General features: G+C 43.0%; 1 protein-coding gene across 1 annotated transcript; it reads left to right on the forward strand.

The window, feature by feature from the left end:
• Window positions 1-5045: 5045 nt before the first annotated feature.
• On the forward strand, window positions 5046-17154 carry LOC306647724 (vomeronasal type-1 receptor 1-like; the record flags this gene model as incomplete). Its single annotated transcript, XM_079117216.1, has 3 exons — window positions 5046-5099; window positions 15879-15909; window positions 16280-17154. 3 exons carry the CDS (start codon window positions 5046-5048, stop codon window positions 17152-17154), a joined length of 960 nt encoding a protein of 319 aa, XP_078973342.1.
• Between the last annotated feature and the right edge of the window lie 5375 nt (window positions 17155-22529).

Here is a 22529-nt window from a genome sequence, read left to right on the forward strand (position 1 = left end):
ATGTTCTGGGGTGGTTCTCTTTATTGGGACTCCTTGTGAGTGGGTCTACCAGGAAGGTAATTCCTGGGTGAGCAGGTGCTGACTTTCAAAAAGGAGTCACTTTGGCCTTAAGTCTAAACACAGGCTGCAGGTCATGTGCAGAAACACCCTTGTTAGACTGCTAATGGGAGCTACAGTCTGCACATCTTCCCTGATACAACTGTTATTCCAGTGAGGGGCTGAACTATAGAAGTAGCTTTGCTATACCTTGGCAGATGAGTGTTTGTGAACCCGGGTTCCTCATATTTTGAGGTGCTTTGAAGATACAGCTCACCAGTAGCTTCAAACCCTCTAAGGCCTGGACCTGACTTGGAAATACCTTCCTAGAGTAGAAGGAAGCAAAACTGCTTAGAGAAAATGCTTGTTCTTCCCAGGGCTAGGAAGTTACAAATGAAGTTGGGAATATCTTGTCTCAGCAGAAGAATGAGTGACCAACGAGTAATGATGCCATGATCAAAGGACAAAGAAATCCATTTGGAGAAGCTGTCACAGACCAGTCTGTGAAAACTTGAGCATCAGAGAAAATAAAGAGCACTCCAGATTATGGCCCAGTGAAAAGCCATGAATTCTTGCATACATGAAAAATGGTTTAGAAAAAGAGTGAATAAGGAGAAATGGGAATGCCCCCCAGGTGGGAGGTCAAAGGGGAAGGAGCCTGAGAGCTAGGTCAAGAGTGGTGGCCAAAACACAGGTGGAAGACAAATGTGCATCTGGATACATGGGTCAAACATGTCCAGAATGCTTACTGAAGGAGAAAATGGTAAGGTTCCAGTGAAGAACTGTAAAAGAATTAGTGCAAAGTGTCTCTGTGATGACAGCTACCATGTGCATCCTGGTACACTATAAGGACATAATAGTCCACATCTGTGGTTTCCTGGCAATAGATTTAGAACTTCAATCGTCTGGAAACATTAGAGCTACCAAGGAAGATTTTTAAAATGACTGGCCTCTCATCTTAAAAAACTAAGAAGGCAAGACCAAGGTGCTGAATGAAAGGCTGAGCAACTGTTTATCAGAGAAACCCACAGAGACATGGAAACTAAATGCAAGGTTGTCTTTGGTCCTCCACAGTGACAATGCCAAGGATAAATTGGGAGCAGTGGTTTTCTGGCATCACACATGGTTTACATAAAGATTCTCACCTATATAAAAATTTGTGATTTTATGATAGTACTGTCATTATATAAGAACCTACATCCTTTGGAATTGTGCACTGAGGTACTTATGGGTATACTCCCATGTTATACTCAAATTATTCAGCAAAATATTTTATGCATATACAAACTGTTGATTGTGTGCACACAGAAGCTCACTCATACATGTATATAGTACCTGTGTAGAGATGGAAGGGAAAGGGAAAGAATAAATAAGTGAATGAAGCAAAAGTTAGACAGTTGCTAAATTTGGGGGTTTGCAAGTATATCCTTTTCTATTTTGCAATTTTCTGTAAGATTAAAATGACATCAAGACACTAAAAAACAAGAATTAGTTGATACATTTCACTGCTTATTAGAAAAATGAGATATATCACATGGTCATTTAAATTAGTAAAATCAACTAGGGGATAGTAGGAACATTCCTCAACAGTGTAGAGGCTATCTATGCTATGCCTACAGTCAAAAAACTGAAAACATTCCCCCAAAACTCTGGAACAAGGCAAGGATGCCCTCTTTCACCACTTCTATTCAACATTGTCCTTGAAATTCTAGCCAGAGCAATTAGACAGACCAAAGAAAATAAAGGGATATGAATAGGAAAAGATGAACTCAAACTATCCCTATTTCTTGATGACTTCATTCTATATTTATAGGAACCAAAAAATTCCAACAGAAAACTTCTAAAACTCATAAATCAATTCAGTAGAGTAGCAGGATATAAAATCAATCCTCATAAATCTAATGCATTTTTATTCATAAGTGATTAATCCTCTGAAAGAAAATTTAGGAAAACTACCCCATTCACAATAGCCTCAAAAAACAGAAAATACTTGGGAATCAATCTAACAAAATCAATCTAACAAAAGAGGTTCTGCATTGAGAACTACGAAAAATAAAAGAAAGAAATTAAAGACAACCTTACAAGGTGGAAAAATCTCCCATGTTCTTGGATAGGCAGAATTAATATTGTCAAAATGGCCATACTACCAAAAGTGCTATACAGATTCAATGCAATTCCAATTAAAATCCCAATGATCTACCCAATAGAAATAGAGAAATCTATCATAAAATTCACTTGGAAAATAATAGAGCCAGAATAGTTAAAGCAATCTTCAGCAGGAAGAATGAAGCAGGGGGTATCGCAATACCAGAACTCCAACTAAACTACAGAGCAATAGTAACAAAAGAAACATAGTATTGGCACCAAAATAGAGAGGTAGATCAATGGCACAGAATAAAGGACATAGAGACAAACCCAAATAAATACAGTTTTCGCATACTAGACAAAGGTTCCAAAAACATACAATGGAGAAAATATGACCTGTTCAACAAATGGTGCTGGGAAAACTGGAAATCCATATGCAGCACAATGAAACTAAACCCCTATCTTTCACCCTCTACAAAACTCAATTCACAATGGATGAAAGACCTTGGATTCAGACCACAGATCCTGCACCTTTTTTGAAGAAAATGCAGGTCCAAATCTTCATCATGTCGCCTTAGGATCAGACTTCCTCAACATGACCCCCAAAGCACAAGAAATAAAAGCAGGAATCATAATTTGGATAGAATGCAACTAAAAAGCTTTTTTTCAGCAAAGGAAACTATCAGCAATGTGAAGAGAGAGCCTACAGTGTGGGAGAAAATCTTTGCCACTCATACTTCAGATAGATCACTAATCTCCAGAATATATAAAGAACTCAAAAAACTCTACACCAAAAATACAAATAACCCAATCAACAAATGGGCTAAGTAAATGAGCACACATGTCACAGAAAAAGATGTACAAGCAATCAACAGATATATGAAAAAATGTTCAACATCTCTAGTAATAAGAGAAATGCAAATCAAAACTACCCTAAGATTTCATCTCACCCATATTACAATGGTGATTATCAAGAACACAAGCAATAATAGGTGTTGGTGAGGATGTGGGGAAAAAGGCAAACTCATATATTGCTGGTGGGGTTGCAAATTAGTGCAGCCACTCTGGAAAGCAATGTGGACATTCTTTAGAAAACTTGGAATAGACCCACCATTTGACCCAGTTATCCCACTCCTTCATTTATATCCAAGCTACTTAAAATCAGCATACTACAATGATGAAGCCACATCAATGTTCATAGCTGCTCAATTCACAATAGCTAGATTATGGAAGAAATCTAGATGCCCTTCAATTGATGAATGGATTAAGAAATGTGGTATATATACACAATGGAATATTACTCAGCCATAAAGATTAATAAAATTATGGCATTTGCAGGCAAATGGATGAAGTTGGAGAAAATCATGCTAAGTGAGATAAGCCAATCCCAAAAGTCCAAAGGCCAAATGACCTCTCTGATAAGTGGATGATGATACATAATTGGTTGTGGGAGGGAGGAAAGAATGGTGGAAGGATGGATAGTATAAAGAAAAAAGGAGTGGGAGGATGGGGTAATGGGAAAAATAACAGGTTGAGACAAGCATCTTTACTCTATATACATATATTATTACACAAATGTTATGACTCTACTTCATGTACAACCTGTACAACCCGAGAAATAAGCTTTATCTCACTTGTTTACAGTGAATCAAAATAAATAATTTTTTTTAAAATGAAGAAAACAGAAAAATGATCCCAGTAATTGGAACCTGGAGATTTGGTTTCAAGTCTTCAATAAATCTCATGATCTATAAAGAAAAATTGATATATTATCACCCATTCTACATAGTTTAAAAGAGATCAGAAGTATAGGTGATCTTCCTTAAACTTCTAAAAGGTATCGAGCAAAATGTGAAAAGGAACACAAACATACTTAAGCACCATTTGTCTCACCTCCATTCAGGGTGAAAGATGAGTCATGGCTGTGTGTCGTTCCACACCATCTCCAGGTACTAATGCTAAGTATATAAAAAAAAATCCTGTGTGTGTGTGGGAAGGGTCAGACCCCAACCTCAGATCACTGAAGCCCTTAATTTCAGCAGCTCCAGAATCCACTGCCCTGAACATAGCAAATATGAGGGACACATCCATGTTCCCACACCTGGCAGAATGCTCCTCCCTGTGCTGCACCTAACAGAATACTTCTGTCTGGGCAGCAACTGGCTGCATACTCCCCCCTGTGCTCCCACCTGGCTGAATACTCCTCCCTATACACACATCTGGTCGAATGCTCTTCCCTGTGCTTCACATGGTGTAGAGACATGCTTACAGCTGTTTGAGGACGAGACCGTGCATACAAGTGTGCACGAGGACGTGCCCATCTGCTGGTGTGTGATGCCTCCTCCCCCACCCCTACACGCGCATGGTCCACCCAGCTGCACTTGCGCTGTGGCCACACACGTGAGGCATCGGATGAGGAAGCACACTGGAACGACAGGCAACTGGGGGTGCTGCTCTACGCGTGCTGCACTTGCCTCACTTCCACTCCTAGCAGTGGTGGCTTGCTGTTTTCTCTCTTCTCACAGTGTCAGGTGGAGCTGGTGTTGGCACCAAGGCATGTACTTGGGAGAAAGGCAAGCAAAGAAGCAAGCAAGGAAGCACCCCTGAGAAAAATAAAGAAGTTGTTCATTCCCAGTCTGCCTCCGATTCTTTCCTGTGGTCTCATTGCTTCAGGTGGCAACAAGTGGTGGCTCCTATGGGGCATTTGGCATGGTGGGTAAGTACTGAGGAACCTTGCAGGTGTCTCTGGCCAGAGTGGTTTAGGGCAAGGGAAAGTAAGAAGAAATGGGGTCAGAAATTTTAAAGACCCGAATGACTAAGGTCATAAAAAGATGTATTAAAAAGTAATGGCATGGCAGGGAAGGAAACAGTATCTAATAGCGACAGACAAACAGGGGGTTCCTTTTCTTAAAGGAACATTTCCTATGAAGCCTCAGGAGAAGTACAAGAGCGAGAATCTGGTAAACAAGGAGAAGAAGGTGAGGAAGCATTGAGTGATAGTGACGTAGAAAGTAATTACTCAGATAATTTAAGAAAAACCAGGAGAAAAGGTAGGGGAAAGCTAAATCCTATGCAGCCTTCTGCACCACCATGGGAAGATCCTCTGACCAAGGCCATTCAGGACCTTTCTAAGTGCTTAGACACCCTTAAATACAAAGAACCCCAAAATTCATGGGACCTGCCCATATTTGAGGACCAAAATAGACAGAGATACAATCAACCATTAGACTTTAAAACCATTAAAAACTTTAAAGAGGCAGTTATGACATATGGACCTCAGGAACCATTTACCATAAGTATGTTTGAGTCTTTGAGTAATTTAAATTTAACTCCTTCTGATTGGAAACAGTTGTGCAGAGCAGTGTTATCTGGAGGACAATATCTGATTTGGAGAGCTCAGTGGAAAGAAATATCTGTTGAAACTGCTCACAGAAACACAGCAGCAGGGTTTCATGGTAGAAATGTTGATATGCTAACAGGAGGCCAATACGCTCCAATAGATACCCCAAATCAATATGATCCCAGAGTGTATGCACAGATATATACAGCAGCAATCAAGGCATGGCAAACAGTCCAAGTATGTGTCAGATTTTTGTAGACCAAGTTTTACAACCCATAAGAAAAAAACTCATCTGTCTCCATTATATGGATGACATTCTATTAGCTCATCCTGATCATTAGAACCTACTTGCGATATTTGGGGATATGGCTATCAGCCTAAAACAATATGGGTTGATCATAGCAGAAGAAAATGTATGAACTAGATCCCCTATCTTGTATCTAGGATTTCAAATTATGGACACATTCATCAAACCTCAATAAAATCCAGCTCAGTAAAGATCAGTTAACCACTTTAAATGATTTCCAAAAACTACTGGAGGATATTAATTGGCTTTGACCAACTTTGGGCCTCTCCACAGGAGAATTAAAGCCTTTATTTGACACACTCCATGGGGATCATGATCCATCTTCTCCAAGATCTTTAACTAATGAAACTAGAGAAGCTTTAAGTAGAGTAGAAAGGGCTACTGAGTGTGCCCACTGTGATAGAATTAATTTCTTAAAACCACTTCTGTTTATACTACTTCCTTCTCAATATATGCCCATGGGTGTTGTCTGGTAAGATGGACCATTAATGTGGTACATTTATCCACCTCTGCTAAAAATATAATTGAACCTTATACCTCTATGGTGGCACAGCTCATTCTTTAAGGGATAAAATGTGCAGTTAGAGTGTTTGGTATACATTCTACTGCCATTATAACTACTTATTCTGCCCAACAAGTTGAAATTTTATGTGCTAATGATAATAACTGGGCTATTGCTAAATGCTCTACTTCTGCAAAATTTGATAACCACCCTCCAACGTTCCCTTTATTGTCTTTTTGTCTTAATCATCCTGTTATATTCGCCCAAGTAGTTAAAATACAACCTATTCCCAGAGCTTTAAGTGTTTTTACTGATGGATCCTTTAACGGTACTGCTGCAGTGGTCACTTGCCAAAATACTATCACTCATATTATTTCTCATAAGTCTGCTCAATTGGTAGAAATGGAAGCTGTGATCATAGCCCTTATAGAATTCAGGGAACAACCTATAAATCTTTTTACAGACATAAATTATATTGCTCAAGCAATTCCTAAATTACAATTGGCTTGACCTATAGCTCCTCATACTCCAGCTTTTAGGTTATTTCTTCAAATACAGAAGCTCTTATGGGAACGTAAAGAACCTATGTTTGTTGGACATTTAAGAGCTCATACCAATTTGCCTGGTCCTCTACATGAGGGTAATCATAAAGCTGATCTTCCAACTCAAACTATTTTCATATTTTCTTCAGTAGAACAGACTGCTCAATTTCATGCTCAATTTCACGTTAACAGTACGACATTAAAACGTAGATTTAAAATAACTAAAGAACACGCTAGAACTATTGTTAAGGGATGCCAATCTTGTGGTATTCATTCTCCAGTTCCACATGTAGGCATCAATCCCAGAGGGCTTTTACTCAATCATTTGTGGCAAATGGATGTTACTCAGATCCCAGCTTTGGTAAACTAAAATTTATTCAAGTGTCTATTGACACATGTTCAGGATTGATTTTTGCTTCTCTCCATTCTGGGGAAAAAGTTAAAATGTTATCTCTCATTGCTTACAAGCTTTTGCAGCTATGGGCATTCCTAAAATGCTTAAGACAGATAATGGCCCTGCTTATACTTCATCAACTTTTACTCAGTTTTGTCTTAAGTTTCAAATTACTCATAAAACTGGAATTCCTTATAATCCTCAAGGCCAAGTCATAGTGCAGCATGCTAATCAAATGCTCAAGCTCATGCTTTTAAAACAAAAAGGGGGAGATTGGGTTACCCCCAGAGATAGACTAGCTATAGCTCTTCTTACTTTAATTTTTTAACTATGAATTCAGAGGGTTATTCTGCTGGAGACAGACATTGGAATCCTCATCAGCAACACAAACTGCTAGCCTGCAGGAAAGATGTCCTTACAGGGATGTGGAAGGGTCTGGACCCAGTGTTAATATGGGGGCAAGGATCTGTTTGTATCTTTCCACAGGATGCAACCTCTCTGGTGTCGGTGCCAGCAAGACTCATCAGACAAGTTACCAGTCGTTCAGCAGTTGATAAACATCATGAAAACAGAGAACATGAACATGATAATTCTCCTCCTGATGATTCCACTGGTTGATGGAAACACTTTACAACTCTGGTCTGTAGTTACAGGTTGGCCTTGGCCTCTCTTTTTAACTAACACCTCCTCTGTTTATCCCCCATTCTTTATTACTAATAGCACATTGGGTTTACCTGCTGTATTTGTGGATTTGGATATTATGCATTTCTTAATTATTTTCAACTCTCTGGTAGTTTATGTTTCTCAATTTCTTATAATAATGATTCTACCCATCCCTGTGTCATACTTGGCAACCAAACTCTTGGGGCCCACCTTGCTGGGAGTCTTCCCCTACATGGCCTTCTTTGTAGTCTGGATGTCCAGGTTTCTCTAGAGCTGTCTTTGTAGGTGGAACTGGATCTTTCACCTTTGCTCCTAGATTTAGTACCTACTCTAATAGTTCCTTTTCTGGATATAATTTTTCTTTTCAAAATCCTTTAATGGTAGATACAGCCAATTCTTTTGATTCCTGGTCATTTTGCAGAGGAAGAGCTTGTACAGATATTAGTGCTCTGTGTATGCTTCAAGGAGGTCAATTTATTAATGGGTTATATGATTATAACACCTCTACAGTGTTTGAAACAGGTCTTAATATTTCTAGATTCTCCTCAATGATTACATTTAAGCCTACCCCTATATGTGTCACATCACTGTTCATCCTTATAGTCTCTAATGCCTCCTCCATTAATCATACTTTAGAGTGCACTCCCTCCTCATGTTTTTTTTAACTTGATGTTGGAATAGTACTAGTTTTCCTTTAATGATTGTTTTCAAGTTCCTATGTACCTCCTAATGCCAGTTTTAGCCAATGTGGAAGACCTCCCTGTGGTGTTGTCTCGTCATAAGAGGGATTTTGGTATCTCTAGCTGTGGCTGTGGCTGTCACTGTGTTATCAGCTGCAGTTACTGCTGCTGGAGTTGCCGTAGCTACAAGTATTCCTACTGCACAGGCATTGAACAACCTCACTGGTAGTGTGGCCACGGCTCTTCAAACACAGGAAACCATAAATCAACATCTTCGTTCTGGTATAATCATACTCAACCAACGTGTTGATCTTCTCCAAGAACAAGTGGATATTTTGATGGACCTTGCTGCATCAGGAAGTCTTGGACATTATTCAGGACTATTTCTTACAAGGGTTCAATACCATAATTATAGCAGGGCTGCCAATTTATCAAGACAACTTAGTGCTATGCTTAATGGATCTTGGAACTATCAGTTTGATAATCACCAGATCACTACAAGCCCAAACAATCTTAGTAAATTCTACTAAAGTCAAGGTGCCCTCTGTTGCTGATGTAATTACGTTTTTTAAAGATATTGTACAATGGAGTCCAAAATGGGCAGGGATTATGGGATTCTGTTTAATACTTCTGTTGTTCATTGTGTTGGGATTTTATTGCATGTGTAAGATGTGCTTATGCCAACAAAGGGATAAGATCATTGTAAAAAATGCACTTGCCACCTTAGAAGCCAGAACTTCTTCTCAGGCTTGGCTGTCTCAAATGGACGGCTGGTAGTCAAAGACGGGAATGTCTCATGTGACTAACATATCAACCTAAAACAGGAGCCAAGACAATAATATCAAGCTTCTTGGTTATCCGATGGCAGGTAAGAATGCCAGTAAGACATGTGGATGCCTAAGACAGGCACTGTCAATCCAGATGTAGTGACAGCTATCACGCATCCATTAAAGTTTTCTTCACCTTTTGAAACAAAAAGGGGGAGATGTAGAGACATGCTTACAGATGTTTTTGGAAGAGACTGTGGCGAGGGGGAGGACACGCCCACCTGCTGGCGCTGGATGCCTCCTCCCCCACCCTTATGCTCGCACAGTCTCCTGGCTGTCCTGGTGCCACAACCCCAGCAATCTCGTGCATGAGGCATCTGACCGAGCACACCGGAACGACAGGCACCTAGGGGTGCCGCTCTATGCATGCCGCTCTCGTCTTGCTTCCACTCCTAGCTGTGGTGGCTTGATGTTTTCTCTCTTCTCACAGTGTTAGGCAGAGCTGGTGTTGGCACCAAGGCATCTACTTGGGAAGAGAGGTAAGAAAGGAAGCAAGCAAGGAAGCACCCCTGAGAAAAATAAAGAAGTTGTTCATTCCCAGTCTGCATCCGATTCTTTCCTGTGGTCTCGTTGCTGCAGGCGGCAACAACATGGCAGTATGCTTCTCCCTGTGATGCATCTGGCAGAATTCTGCCTGTGATGCACTGGAAGAATTCTCCTGCCTGTGATGCACCTGGCAGAATGCTCCTCCCTGTGTCCAAACTTGGCAGAATGTTCCTTTATATGCCCACCCCTGGCAGAAGGTTTTCCTGTGCCCACAGCTGGGAGAATGCTCCTCCCTATGCCTACACCTGGCAAAATGCTTCCCACATGTGGTAGAAGCCTCCCCCCTCTTCTACACCATTCAGAATGCTCCTCCCTGTGCTGCACCTGGCAAAATGCTCCTCCTTGTTCCTGGACCTAGCGCAAAGACCCATTTTGTGACCACACCCAGAAGAATGCTTCTCTCTCTACTGCACATGACAGAATACTCCTCCATGTGCTGCACCTGGCAGATGCTCCTCCTTGTACTGCACATTTCAAGATGCTCCTCCCTGTGAACTTAGATGGCAGAATGACACTCCCTTTGCTCCTCCTGATCAATGCTCCTCCCTGTACCCGCACAGGTCAGAGGTCTCCTCCCTGTGATGCATCTGGATGAATGCTCCTAACTGTGCTGCACCTGGAAGCATGCTCCTCCCTTTGCCCACACCTGCCAGAATGCTCCTCCCTGTGCCCACACTTGGCAGAATGCCTTCCTGTGCCCGAACTTGGCAGAATGCTCTTCCCCGTGCCTGAACATGGCAGAATGTTCTTCTTTCTGCTTCATCTCACAGAATGATTCTCCCTCATCTGAAACTGTTACAATGTTCCTCCATGTGCCCACATATGGCAGAATACTACTCCCCGTGCTGCATCTGGCAAAATTCTCCCTGTACTTACACCGGGCAGAAAGCTCTTCCCTGTGCAGGACCTGGCAGAATGCTCCTCCATGTTCCTGAACCTGGCAGAATGCTCCTCTGTGCCCACACCTGGGAGAATACTCTTCCCTGTGCTGCACCTGGCAGACTGCTCCTCCCTCTGCTGCACATGGTTAAATTATTCTCCGTGTACCCTCACATGGCACAATGCTCCTCTGTGTGCCAGGACCTCACAGAATGCACCTCCCTGTGCAGCACATGTGTGCATGCTCCTCTCTGTCCCCACACTTGGCACAATGATCCTCCCTGCCCTGCACCTGGCAGAATGCTCCTGTGCCCAAAACTGGCAGGATGCTCCTCCCTGTGTCTGAAACTGGCAGAATGCTCATCCCTGTGCTGCAAACGCCAAAATGCTTCTCCCTAAGACTGCACCTGGCGGAATGCTCCTCCCTCTTCTGCACATGGCAGAATGTCCTCCCTGTTCCTGCACCGGTATGCATGCTCCTCCCTCTGCCCACAGCTGGAAGAATACACCCTGGTTTGTGCACCTGGCTGCACGCTCCTCTGTGCTGCACGTGGGAGAAAACTTTTCCCTGTGCCTGCTTCTGGCAGAATGCTCCTCCTTGTGCTGCACCTGGCAAAATGCTCCTTCCTGTGCTAAACGTGACAGAATACTCCTCCCTGTGGTGCTACTGCCTTCATGCTCCTCCTCGTCCTGCACCTGGCATAATGCTTCTCCCAGTGACCACAACTGGCAGACAGCTCCTCCCTGTGCCTGCACATGGCCAAATGTTCCTCCATGTGCCCATATGTGGGATAATTCTCCTTGTGCTGCACCTGGAAGAAAGCTCCTCCCTGTGAACACACCTGGCAGAATGCTGCTCCCTGAGTCCTAAACTGGCAGAATGCTCCTCCCTGTGCTGCACCTGGAAGAATGTTCCTCCCTGTGCCTCACTTACCATAAGGTTCCTCCCTGTGAACACACCTGGCAGAATGCTGCTTTCTGTGCTGAACATGGCAGAAATCTTCTCCCTGTGCTCCACATGGCAGAATACTACTCCATGTGCCCTCACATTGCCGAATGCTTCTCCCTTTGCCACACCAGGCAGCATGCTCCTCCCTTTGCCCACTCCTGGCAGAATGCTGCTCCTTGTGCCTGTACCTAGCAGAACATTCCTCCCTGTGCCCAGACCTGGTAGAATGGCCCTGCTTGTGCTTCCATTGGGAGAATTCTCATCCTGTGCCTACACCTGGCACAATGTTCCTTCCTGTACCAACAACTTGGAGAATTCTACTCCCTGTACTTCACCTGGCAGAATGCTCATCCCTTTGCCCACACCTGGCAGAATTCTCCCTGTGTTGCACCTGGCAGAATGTTCCTCTTTTTGCCCACACCTGGTAGAATGATCTTCCATTTCCCTGCATCTGGCAGAATTCTCCTCTCTGTGCTGCACCTAACTGTATGCTCCTCAATGTGCTGCAACTTGCAGAATTCTCCTCTCTGTACTCGAACTGACAAAAGCTCCACACTGTGCTGCACCTGGATGCATGCTCCTCCCTATGCTGGACGTGGCAGATTTCTCCTCCATGTGCCCTCACATGAAAGAATGCTCCTCCCTGTCCTGCAAATGAGAATGCACCTCCCTGGCCCACACCTGGCAGAATGCTCGTTCTTAAAACCGCACTTGCAGAATGCCCTTTCTTGTGTCTTCACCTGAGACTGCGTGCATGTCCTACTTGAACAAGAAGTGTACCATTTAGTACCTTGCTTTTGTGTATTTGGTCTGTTTTCCTCAACAGGAATCAGTTTCCATGGGAAACATTATTGTTATATCTCCTGAATCTCAGCTGCCTAGAAGAGTGCCTCACCTGCTGGGAGAGGGAGGGGACATTGAAGCACTCTTGGAGCAGTAAAAGGATATGTCCTTGTGTCACTCTAACCACGTGAACCACTCTGGTTTCACTTTCCACTAAATTCACATGCTGGAACTATTCAGTTTGGGCATCCTAGAAGTCCCTAGGTATTTCAGGAATCACACTTTGAAGCCCAAGTTTTCCACGAGACTGAAATCCAGCCAGAGCCATGTGCTCCATGTCCCCTCTCAGTAGGCAGGTCCCTGTGTGCTCTGATCAGCCTCCACTGGGACCTCTCCTTTTGCCAATGTGAATCCTGTCCCACCTGCTTCTGCCCTTGAGGGGCTTCTCATGGGGAAGGGCTTGCAGATGCATGCACAGTCCTTGCCACATGTTCCCCAGATGACCTCCTGTCCCCATGCAGGTGCTGTCACTGCACCTGCATGTGAAAGGACAGACACTTCCCAGCAAAGTGGTGAGGTCGTAGAGTTCCTGACCTTTATCACCCTCCCTGCCCACACAAGCACAATGCTGCCTGGGAACACTGGCAGACAGCATCATTCAGCTAAGTGTCCATGCATTCATATCACTCCCAGATTCTGAGAAGGGAGTCTTCCCCAAATGCAGTATCAGACACAGAAGCATGGATCCAGAGGGGATTGAACATGAAACTATGACAGTGCTCTCTCCCTCTACCTCTCCCTCTCCCTCTTCCCTTTTCTTCTCTCTCCCCCTTCCACTCCCTCTCTCTCTCTCTCTCCTCTCCCAATCTCACTCTCAACCACACACACACATTCACAGCAGCTCTTTAAGGAAACACTTCATCTCTCCTTCCTGCTCTGACCTCCCTCTGAGATGTCCTCGCTGGTCCCTGACTAACACTCTCTGCTCATTCTACAGGCTTTGCTCTGCAGACCCAGGTGAGCTTAAGGAAGGTCAGTCCTCAGTGAACACTGATGTCCAGGTGAAGGTGTGGGTATGGTCATGGGCTCTTGCTTTCCTTCCTTCTGATCCCAGGGAGAGGAGGCAGAGCCCAGGGTGATCATAATGCTAAATCTAAAACTACTCTCCTCGGTAGAGGAACAATAAATAGTTGGTTAGATAAAAGTTAAAACAGTGATTTCCTGTGTCGAGGATGAAAAGGTGATTGGGGAAATGTATGTGAACTGTGATGGGGACAGAGGAAGGGAAAGGCCAGCCAGGGACCCTGAGTGCCTGAGTCTGACTGTAATGACACTTGGCACCCTAGCCTGTAGACAGATTGTGAAGTGCTATGCTGCTTTTCCATCCCACAATCAATCTGTTATTCTGAATAACCCCACACAAATTTTCTTATGAAACAGGAAAGAACACCCATTCTCATCAGGGATGCTTTGGATGGGCAGGTGGGTGCCCTTCCCTGAGGACTCAGGGCATCTATTTCGATCTCGTGTGTCCACACATCCCTAGCATTGTTGGAAACTTTTAACTTTACTTGCCCTGTGAATTTCAGCACCTATTTATCAGTCAGAATTTGAAAATACACCACAGCCTCACGGGCTCAGGCTCCTGTTAGGGACCTGACTTCATGCCAACCTGAAGACTCCTGCTGCAGCCTGATCCCCTGCTCCCTTGGATACATGGCAGGCCTGGTCTCTCAGCCATCCCTGTACTCTCCCTTCCCCTGTGCTTACTCTGCCTCACAGTTTCAGCCCTATCATGGAGCTGTAGTTCACTGATGAGTTTAAACTGCCTTCTGTCTTGCAGATGCTGTAAAGTGATCAGTTGGGACACTCTGCAAAAACCCCCAAGCCCACAGTTGATGTGGGTGTGTGCTCCAACTCCACCTCCCACCCCAGTGCTCCCAAGGCCAGCGTCCCTGGTGAGACTCCTTCTGGACACCTTTTCCTCCACCTGGAACCTGAGGTGTCTTCTGACTCATCCCTGCCTGACCAAGTAAGCAACATAATTTATTCCCTTCTGCCTTTTTGAAAGCTACCAGCTGCCCTGCAAGGAAGAGGACCAGACATAAGGTAGGTCTCCTCTGCCCACCTCCAACTTCCATTCCACACTGAGCAGCCCTTACCCAAGACTCCAATGCATTTGTTCAGTGTTCACACGTGAGTGTGAAGAGAAAAATGTTTTCTCAAATATTGTAAATTGAATATCCATTAAAGCATACCATTACACTTAAACGATTACCAAGATAAAAATGGATAAAGCAGCATGTCGGATTAGTGGGTTACAATGTTTAGATGTCTCACTGAAGAGAAATAGGAAATACAGATGTGTTCGAAACTTATGCACTGCCTGCATTAACTCCTCCAATGTTATGTGGTTTTGAGTTACATATATTTTTATTCACATATTCTTGAATTATACTGAAAGGGTTGGTTGTCAGTTCTGTAAATAGACTTTTACATATTTCAAATGAAAAATGATAACACATTTGCAAAAATTATTGTGGACCACAGCCTAACCTTCCTCTTCCAGGGCTGTAATTTTCATATATGTCTCTGTGTTTTATTTATCTGAAGCCTGGAATGGTGGTATCAGCCCATGATCCTGACTACTTGAGAAACTGAGGCAGGAGGATCACAAGTTTGAGGCCAACCTGGGAAACTTACCCAGACACTGTCTTGAGTAAAAATATTAAATTGGTGATGGATGGGTTCCAGCTGTCCCCATGGACCCTGCTGTTCCCAGAAAAAGGAAAAAAATTATTACTTGAACTATTTCGGATAAGTACAAATACAACAACATAGTGATAATCGAACAATCTCTTCTTTTAACTTTGAAAATTTTTGAATTTGATATGAGAATCATGGGAAAATACATGTTTGTACTATTAAATACAGATCAGCTCACTTTACAAAGTCAACGATTCTACCCTTCCATCATTGCCAGTCTCTGCCCCAATATTTCTGTCCTCATATATTTTAAAAAAATATGCTGCACATGTCTGGATCTTGTCTTTACCTATAGAATATAAGCTTGAGAACAACCCACTAAATCCCACAAGACTCTGTCTACTCTCCCTGTACACACACCTGCTGGGCACCTTGACCCTGAGGAGGGACCCATGTCAATGCACAGGGCTCCTTATCCTCTCCCCTCAGAGACAACTGCTGGGCACCCTCCACCCTGAAGGCATCCATGTCCCTGCACAGGCCTCCCCCTCCTTTCACTGCAGAGACACCTTTTGGGAACCCTCCACTATGAAGGTGCACCCATGTCCCTGCACAGGCCTCCCCCTCCTCTCCCTGCAGAGACACCTGCTGGGCACCCTCCACTATGAAGGTGAACCCATGTCCCTGCACAGGCCTCCCACTCCTCTCCCTGCAGAGACATCTGCTGGCCACCCTCCACCCTGAGGAGGGACCCATATCAATGCACAGAGCTCTCCATCACTCTTAGCTTCACCTGGAAGTTAGAGACTGAGGCTCTGTGCAGCTCAGGTTTTTATTATGTTTTGTTTGAGCAGGTGGGCAGAAAGTCACTCTCTCTTTCATGTGAGAGTATTTATGGTAAGTATTACATTGTGACTTGTACTGATGGTGACACATTTACTCTCATTTGTTTATCTCCTGACGTTAGGTACTACCCACACTCCAGTTGCTGATGTGATCTATTCAGCATGGATATGGGGATTATTTTCCTCACTCGACAGGAGTAGGATTCCTGGGAAATTTCTCCCTCCTTTGCCTCTATAACTTCACCTTGTTCACCAGACTTCTCTTCAGACCCACAGATTTGATTCTCAATCAGCTGGTGCTGACCAATTCCATTGTTCTTCTCTCTAAAGGAGTACCTCAGACTCTGGCAAGTTTGGGATGGAAATATTTCCTGGATGATAGGAGATGTAAGCTTGTCTTCTATTTTTACAGAGTGAGCACTGGTGTGTCCTTCAGCACCTTGTGCCTGTTCAATGGCTTCGAGGCCATTAAACTCAACCCCAGAATCTGTAGGTGGATCTCGCTCAAGATCAGATCCCTACAGTGCATCAGCTCCTGCTGTCTCCTCTGTTGGACCCTGCATCTCCTCATAAATTCATTTCTACGTTTAGTAGTGAATGGCCCACTGAATAAGGAAAATCTCAGTGCAGATGAGAGTCATGGCTACTGTTCCTGGTCAACAGAATATAGTCAGAGCACCTTATACTCAATCTTATACATTTCCCCTGATGTGATGAGTCTGGTCCTCACGGTCTGGGCCAGTGGCTCCATGGTCGTCCTCCTGCACAGGCACAAGCAGCGAGTCCAGCACATTCACAGCCATGTCCCCAGCCTCAGAGTCTCCCATGAGGTCAGGGCCACACGCACCATCCTGATCCTGGTGAGCTCCTTTGTTTCCTTTTACTCAGTCTACACTGTACTGACCATGTGGATGGCCCTAGCTTCAAACAGAGGCCAGTGGGTCATGAGCAGCTCCATGCTGGTGGCCTCATGTTTCCCAGCACTCAGCCCCTTTGTGCTCCTCATCAATGACACCCATGTCTCTCAGTTCCTCTCTCACTGCCGAGTGAGGACAAATTGTGTCTCCTAATCCACTCACCTGGCAAGGGGTCTGTTCTCCTTGAGGTACTTGAATGTTCATGTAAAAATCTGCTCATATTTGAAGAGCCCCCAGTTCAGACTGTCTAACCCTATGGCACAGGAGGTGGCAATATCTCCTCTAGCCTCAGCTCTAGGCCAGACCAAGCACAGACACCATGCACATAATTAAACATGGATCTGACCCTGTTTCCAATTGGGGAAGTTTAGGATATTTTAAAATAGTGTATTAGAAGAAATTGTTGAGATTACAGATAAGGAAATTCTTTCCTTTAGAGTCTTATGAAAACTCCTGGGAGTCAGAACACTGGGGCCTGCCCTGAGGAGGAGGAGGAGGAACGTGGCCGCTTGGATTCGGAGTGACTGCACGAGAGCTACAGGCGGTTGCCAGAGGAGAAGCCACGCGGTGAGCTGTTTGGACTCAGACCACTTCTGAACACCGGGGCCTGCCCGGAGGACTAGGAGGAGGAGGAGGAGGAGCGCGGCGGGTCGTTTGGACTCGCATTGACTGCATTAGTGCTCCAGGCGGCTGCTCAGAGGAGAAGGTGAGTGGTGAGTTGTTTGGACTTAAAGTGACAGCTCCTGAACACAGGGGGGCTGCCTGGAGGAGGAGCGCGGTGGGTCGCTTGGTCTTGAGTGGCCGCACCAGAGCACCGGGCGGTTGACCAGAGGACCCATGCAGCGGGTCACGTGGATTCAGAGCCACTCAGAGCGACTGCTCCTGAACATTCAGGGGGTTATCTGGAGAAGGAGGAGGAACGGGGAGGGTCACTTCGACTAGGAGTGATTGATTGCCCAGGGCTACGGGTGGTTGGTGGGAGGTGGAGGCACACAGTGAGTTTCTAGGACGCCTAATGACCTCACCGGAATACTGGGCGGCTGTCTGGAGGAAGAGGCCTGTGGCGGGTCTCTGGGACTCAGAGCGATTGTACGGGGTCCCAGGTGGCTGCTCAGAGGAGGGGCCGCATCGCCAGGCGATTAGGTGCAGAACAGGGTCCCAGGATCTAGGAGGCTTCTTGGTGGAAGAGCCGCACAGAGACAGGCTTAGGGCGGAGTGAAGGTTCCAGGCCTGTGGGCAGATTCTCTGAGGAGGGGCAGCCTAAGGAGATTCATCTGCGAAGGGTGAGGCTCCCAGGCCCAGGAGGTAGGGCTGGGCCCCTGGGAACTTTGCAGAGGAAGGCAGCCCAGCCCAGGCGGTAACTGTAAATTGAGGGGAACCTCTAGGAGGGAACTGACCAGCGAGACCTCCCCATCGGGTGAGTCTTCCCTGCCAGGTGAGGTTTCCCCACAAGGACGGTAAAACCAGAGACTCAGGCCCAAACAGGCCTTGCCTCAGCCCGCAGCCTAGGTCCCTTTTGGTTGACCATTGGTCAACAAGTGGAGGCACCTCTGCCCACTAGCAGGGATTATACCCCACCTGAAGGTCACCACTCCTAGAGAGGCATCTTCCTTGTGGAGCACCGCATTATCAACTTCTTCCAAGACTTCAGCCTACTGAAGGCTAAGGGGGGATATATACAGAAATCTTCAGGGACATTGTAAGTAAATAGAGGAAATCTGTAATATCTCAGCAGTCCGCTGATTCCTGAACAATATGAGAAAACAAGGAAAGAAAATGCTGCAAACAAATCTAGATGTTACATCAATAAAACCCAATGACAGCATGGCAGAAGAAATGACAGAAAAGGAGTTCAGATTGTACATAATTAAAATGATCAGAGAAGCAAACAATGAGATGAAAGAGCAAATGCATGCACTGAATGATGAGGTGAAAGAGCAAATGCAAGCATTGAATGATCGCACCAATCGACAGTTAAAAGAGCAAATACAGGAAGCAAAAGATCATTTCAATAAAGAGTTAGAGATATTGAAAAAAAAAAAAAAAAACCAAACAGAAATCCTTGACATGAAGGAAACAATAAACCAAATTAAGAACTCCATAGAAAGCATATCCAGTAGGATAGAACACCTGGAAGACAGAACCTCAGACATTGAAGACAAAATATTTAATCTTGAAAACAAAGTTGAACAAACAGAGAAGATGGTAAGAAATCATGAACAGAATCTACAAGAACTATGGGATATCATGAAAAGGCCAAATTTAAGAATTATTGGGATTGAGGAAGGCCTAGAGAAACAAGCCAAAGGAATGAACAATTTATTCAACGAAATAATATCAGAAAATTTCCCAAATCTGAAGAATGAAATGGAAAATCAAGTTCAAGAGGCTTATAGGACTCCAAATACACAAAATTACAACAGACCCACCCCAAGGCACATTATAATGAAAATGCCTAACATACAAAATAAAGACAGAATTTTAAAGGCTGTGAGAGAAAAGAACCAAATTACATTCAGGGGGAAACCAAAACGGATATCAGCAGATTTTTCAATCCAGACCCTAAAAGCTAGAAGTGCCTGGAACAACATTTTTCAAGCCCTGAAAAAAATGGATGCCAACGAAGAATCTTATACCCAGCAAAACTTACCTTCAAATTTGACAATGAAATAAAATCCTTCCATGATAAACAAAAGCTAAAAGAAATTACAAAAAGAAAGCCAGCATTACAGAACATTCTCAGCAAAATATTCCATGAGGAAGAGATGAAAAACAAAGAAGCAAATCAGCAAAGGGAGGAATTATCCTAAAAGAATTGTCAAATAAAGGAGGAAACAAGTTGTGTCAAACAAATAAATAAATAAAATTTTAAAAATGAACTAAATGACCGGGAAACCAAATCATATCTCTATAATAACCATGAATGTTAATGGCCTGAATTCATCAATCAAAAAACACAGACTGGCAGATTGGATTAAAAAGAAAGATCCAACAATATGTTGCCTGCAAGAGACTCACCTCATAGAAAAAGATACCCATAGACTAAAGGTGAAAGGATGGGGAAAAACATACCATGCACATGGACTCAGCAAAAAAGCTGGAGTATCCATCCTCATTTCCGATAATGTGGACTTCAAGCCAAAGTTAGTTAGAAGGGATAAAGAAGGACATTTCATACTGCTTAAGGGAAGCATAAATCAGCAAGATATAACAATCATAAACATCTATGCCCCAAACAGTGGCTCATCCATGTATGTCAAACAAATCCTTCTAAATTTCAGAAACCAAATAGACCATAACACAATAATACTCGGTGATTTTAACACGCCTCTCTCACCACTGGACAGATCTTCCAGACAAAAATTGAACAAAGAAACCATAGATCTCAATAACACAATCAATAATTTAGACTTAACGGACATTTATAGAATATACCATCCAACCAAGAGCCAATACACTTTCTTCTCAGCAGCACATGGATCCTTCTCGAAAATAGACCATATATTATGCCACAAAGCTAATGTTAGCAAATACAAGAAGATAGAGACACTAGCATGTATTCTATCAGATCATAATGGATTGAAGTTAGAAATAAATGAAAGAGTAAAACACAGAAACTATTCCAACATCTGGAGATTAAACAATATGCTATTATATGATGAATGGATAACAGATGATATTAGGAAGGAAATTAAAAAATTCTTAGAGGTAAATGAGAACAAAGAAACATCACATCAAAATCTCTGGGACACTATGAAAGCAGTACTTAGAGGGAAATTTATTTCCTGGAGCGCATTTAATAAAAGAAGTAAAACTCAACAAATAAACGACCTAACACTACAGCTCAAAGCCCTAGAAAAAGAAGAACAAAACAGCACGAAAAGTAGTAGAAGACAGGAAATAGTTAAACTCAGAGCTGAAATCAATGAAATTGAAACAAAAGAAACAATACAAAAAATTGACAAAATAAATAGTTAGTTCTTTGAAAAAATAAACAAAATTAATAAAACTTTAGCCACACTAACAAAGAGAAGACGAGAGAAAACCCAAATCACTAAAATTTGGAATGAACAAGGAAATATCACAACAGACAGGATTGAAATACAAAACATAATTAGAAGCTATTTTGAAAATCTATACTCCAACAAAATAGAAAATTTCGAATACATCAACATGTTTCTAGAGACATATGAATTGCCTAAACTGAACGAGGAGGACATAAACAATTTAAATAGACCAATTTCAAGTACTGAAATAGAAGAAGTCATCAAAAGCCTACCAACAAAGAAAAGTCCGGGACCAGATGGGTTCTCAGCTGAGTTCTACAAAACCTTTAAAGAAGAGCTCATTCCAATACTTCTCAAAGTATTCCATAAAATAGAAGAGGAGGGAACCCTCCCAAACTCATTCTATGAAGCCAATATCACACTGAGACCTAAACCAGACAGAGACTCATCAAGGAAAAAAATTTCAGACCAATATCCTTAATGAACATCGATGCAAAAATTCTCAACAAAATTTTAGCAAATCGCATACAAAAACATATTAAAAAGATAGTGCACCATGATCAAGTGGGTTTCATCCCAGGGATGCAAGGTTGGTTCAACATCAGGAAATCAATAAACGTAATTCACCATATTAATAGACTTAAAGTCAAGAATCACATGATTATTTCAATAGATGCAGAAAAAGCATTTGATAAAATACAGCACCCCTTCATGCTCAAAACACTAGAAAAAATAGGGATAGTGGGAACATTCCTTAACATTGTAAAGGCCATTTATGCTAAGCCCATGGCTAATATCATTCTAAATGGTGAAAAACTGAAAGCATTCCCCCTAAAAACTGGAACAAGGCAGGGATGCCCTCTTTCACCACTTCTATTCAACATCGTTCTTGAGACTCTGGCCAGAGCAATTAGACAAACCAAAGAAATTAAAGGGATACGAATTGGAAAAGAAGAACTCAAACTATCCCTGTTCGCTGGTGACATGATTATATATTTAGAGGAACCTGGAAATTCCACCAGAAAACTCTTAGAACTCATAAGTGAATTCAGTAAAGTAGAAGGTTACAAGATCAATGCCCATAAATCCAACGCATTTTTATACATAAGTGATGAATCTTCAGAAAGAGAAATTAGGAAAACTACCCCATTCAAAATAGCCTCGAAAAAAATAAAATACTTGGGAATCAATCTCACAAAAGAGGTGAAAGTCCTCTACAATGAGAACTATACAACACTAAAGAAAGAAATTAAAGAACACCTTAGAAGATGGAAAGATCTTCCATGTTCTTGGATAGGAAGAATTAATATTGTCAAAATGGCCATACTACCTAAAGTGCTATACAAATTCAATGCAATTCCAATTAAAATCCCAATGACGTACCTTACAGAAATAGAGCAAGCAATTATGAAATTCATCTGGAAGAATAAGAAACCCAGAATAGCTAAAGCAATCCTTAGCAGGAAGAGTGAAACAGGGGGTATTGCAATACCAGATCTTCAACTCTACTACAAAGCAATA

The sequence above is a fragment of the Sciurus vulgaris genome (assembly GCF_902686455.1).
Source record: "Sciurus vulgaris genome assembly, chromosome: 17".
In the NCBI taxonomy this organism is placed as follows: domain Eukaryota; kingdom Metazoa; phylum Chordata; class Mammalia; order Rodentia; family Sciuridae; genus Sciurus; species Sciurus vulgaris.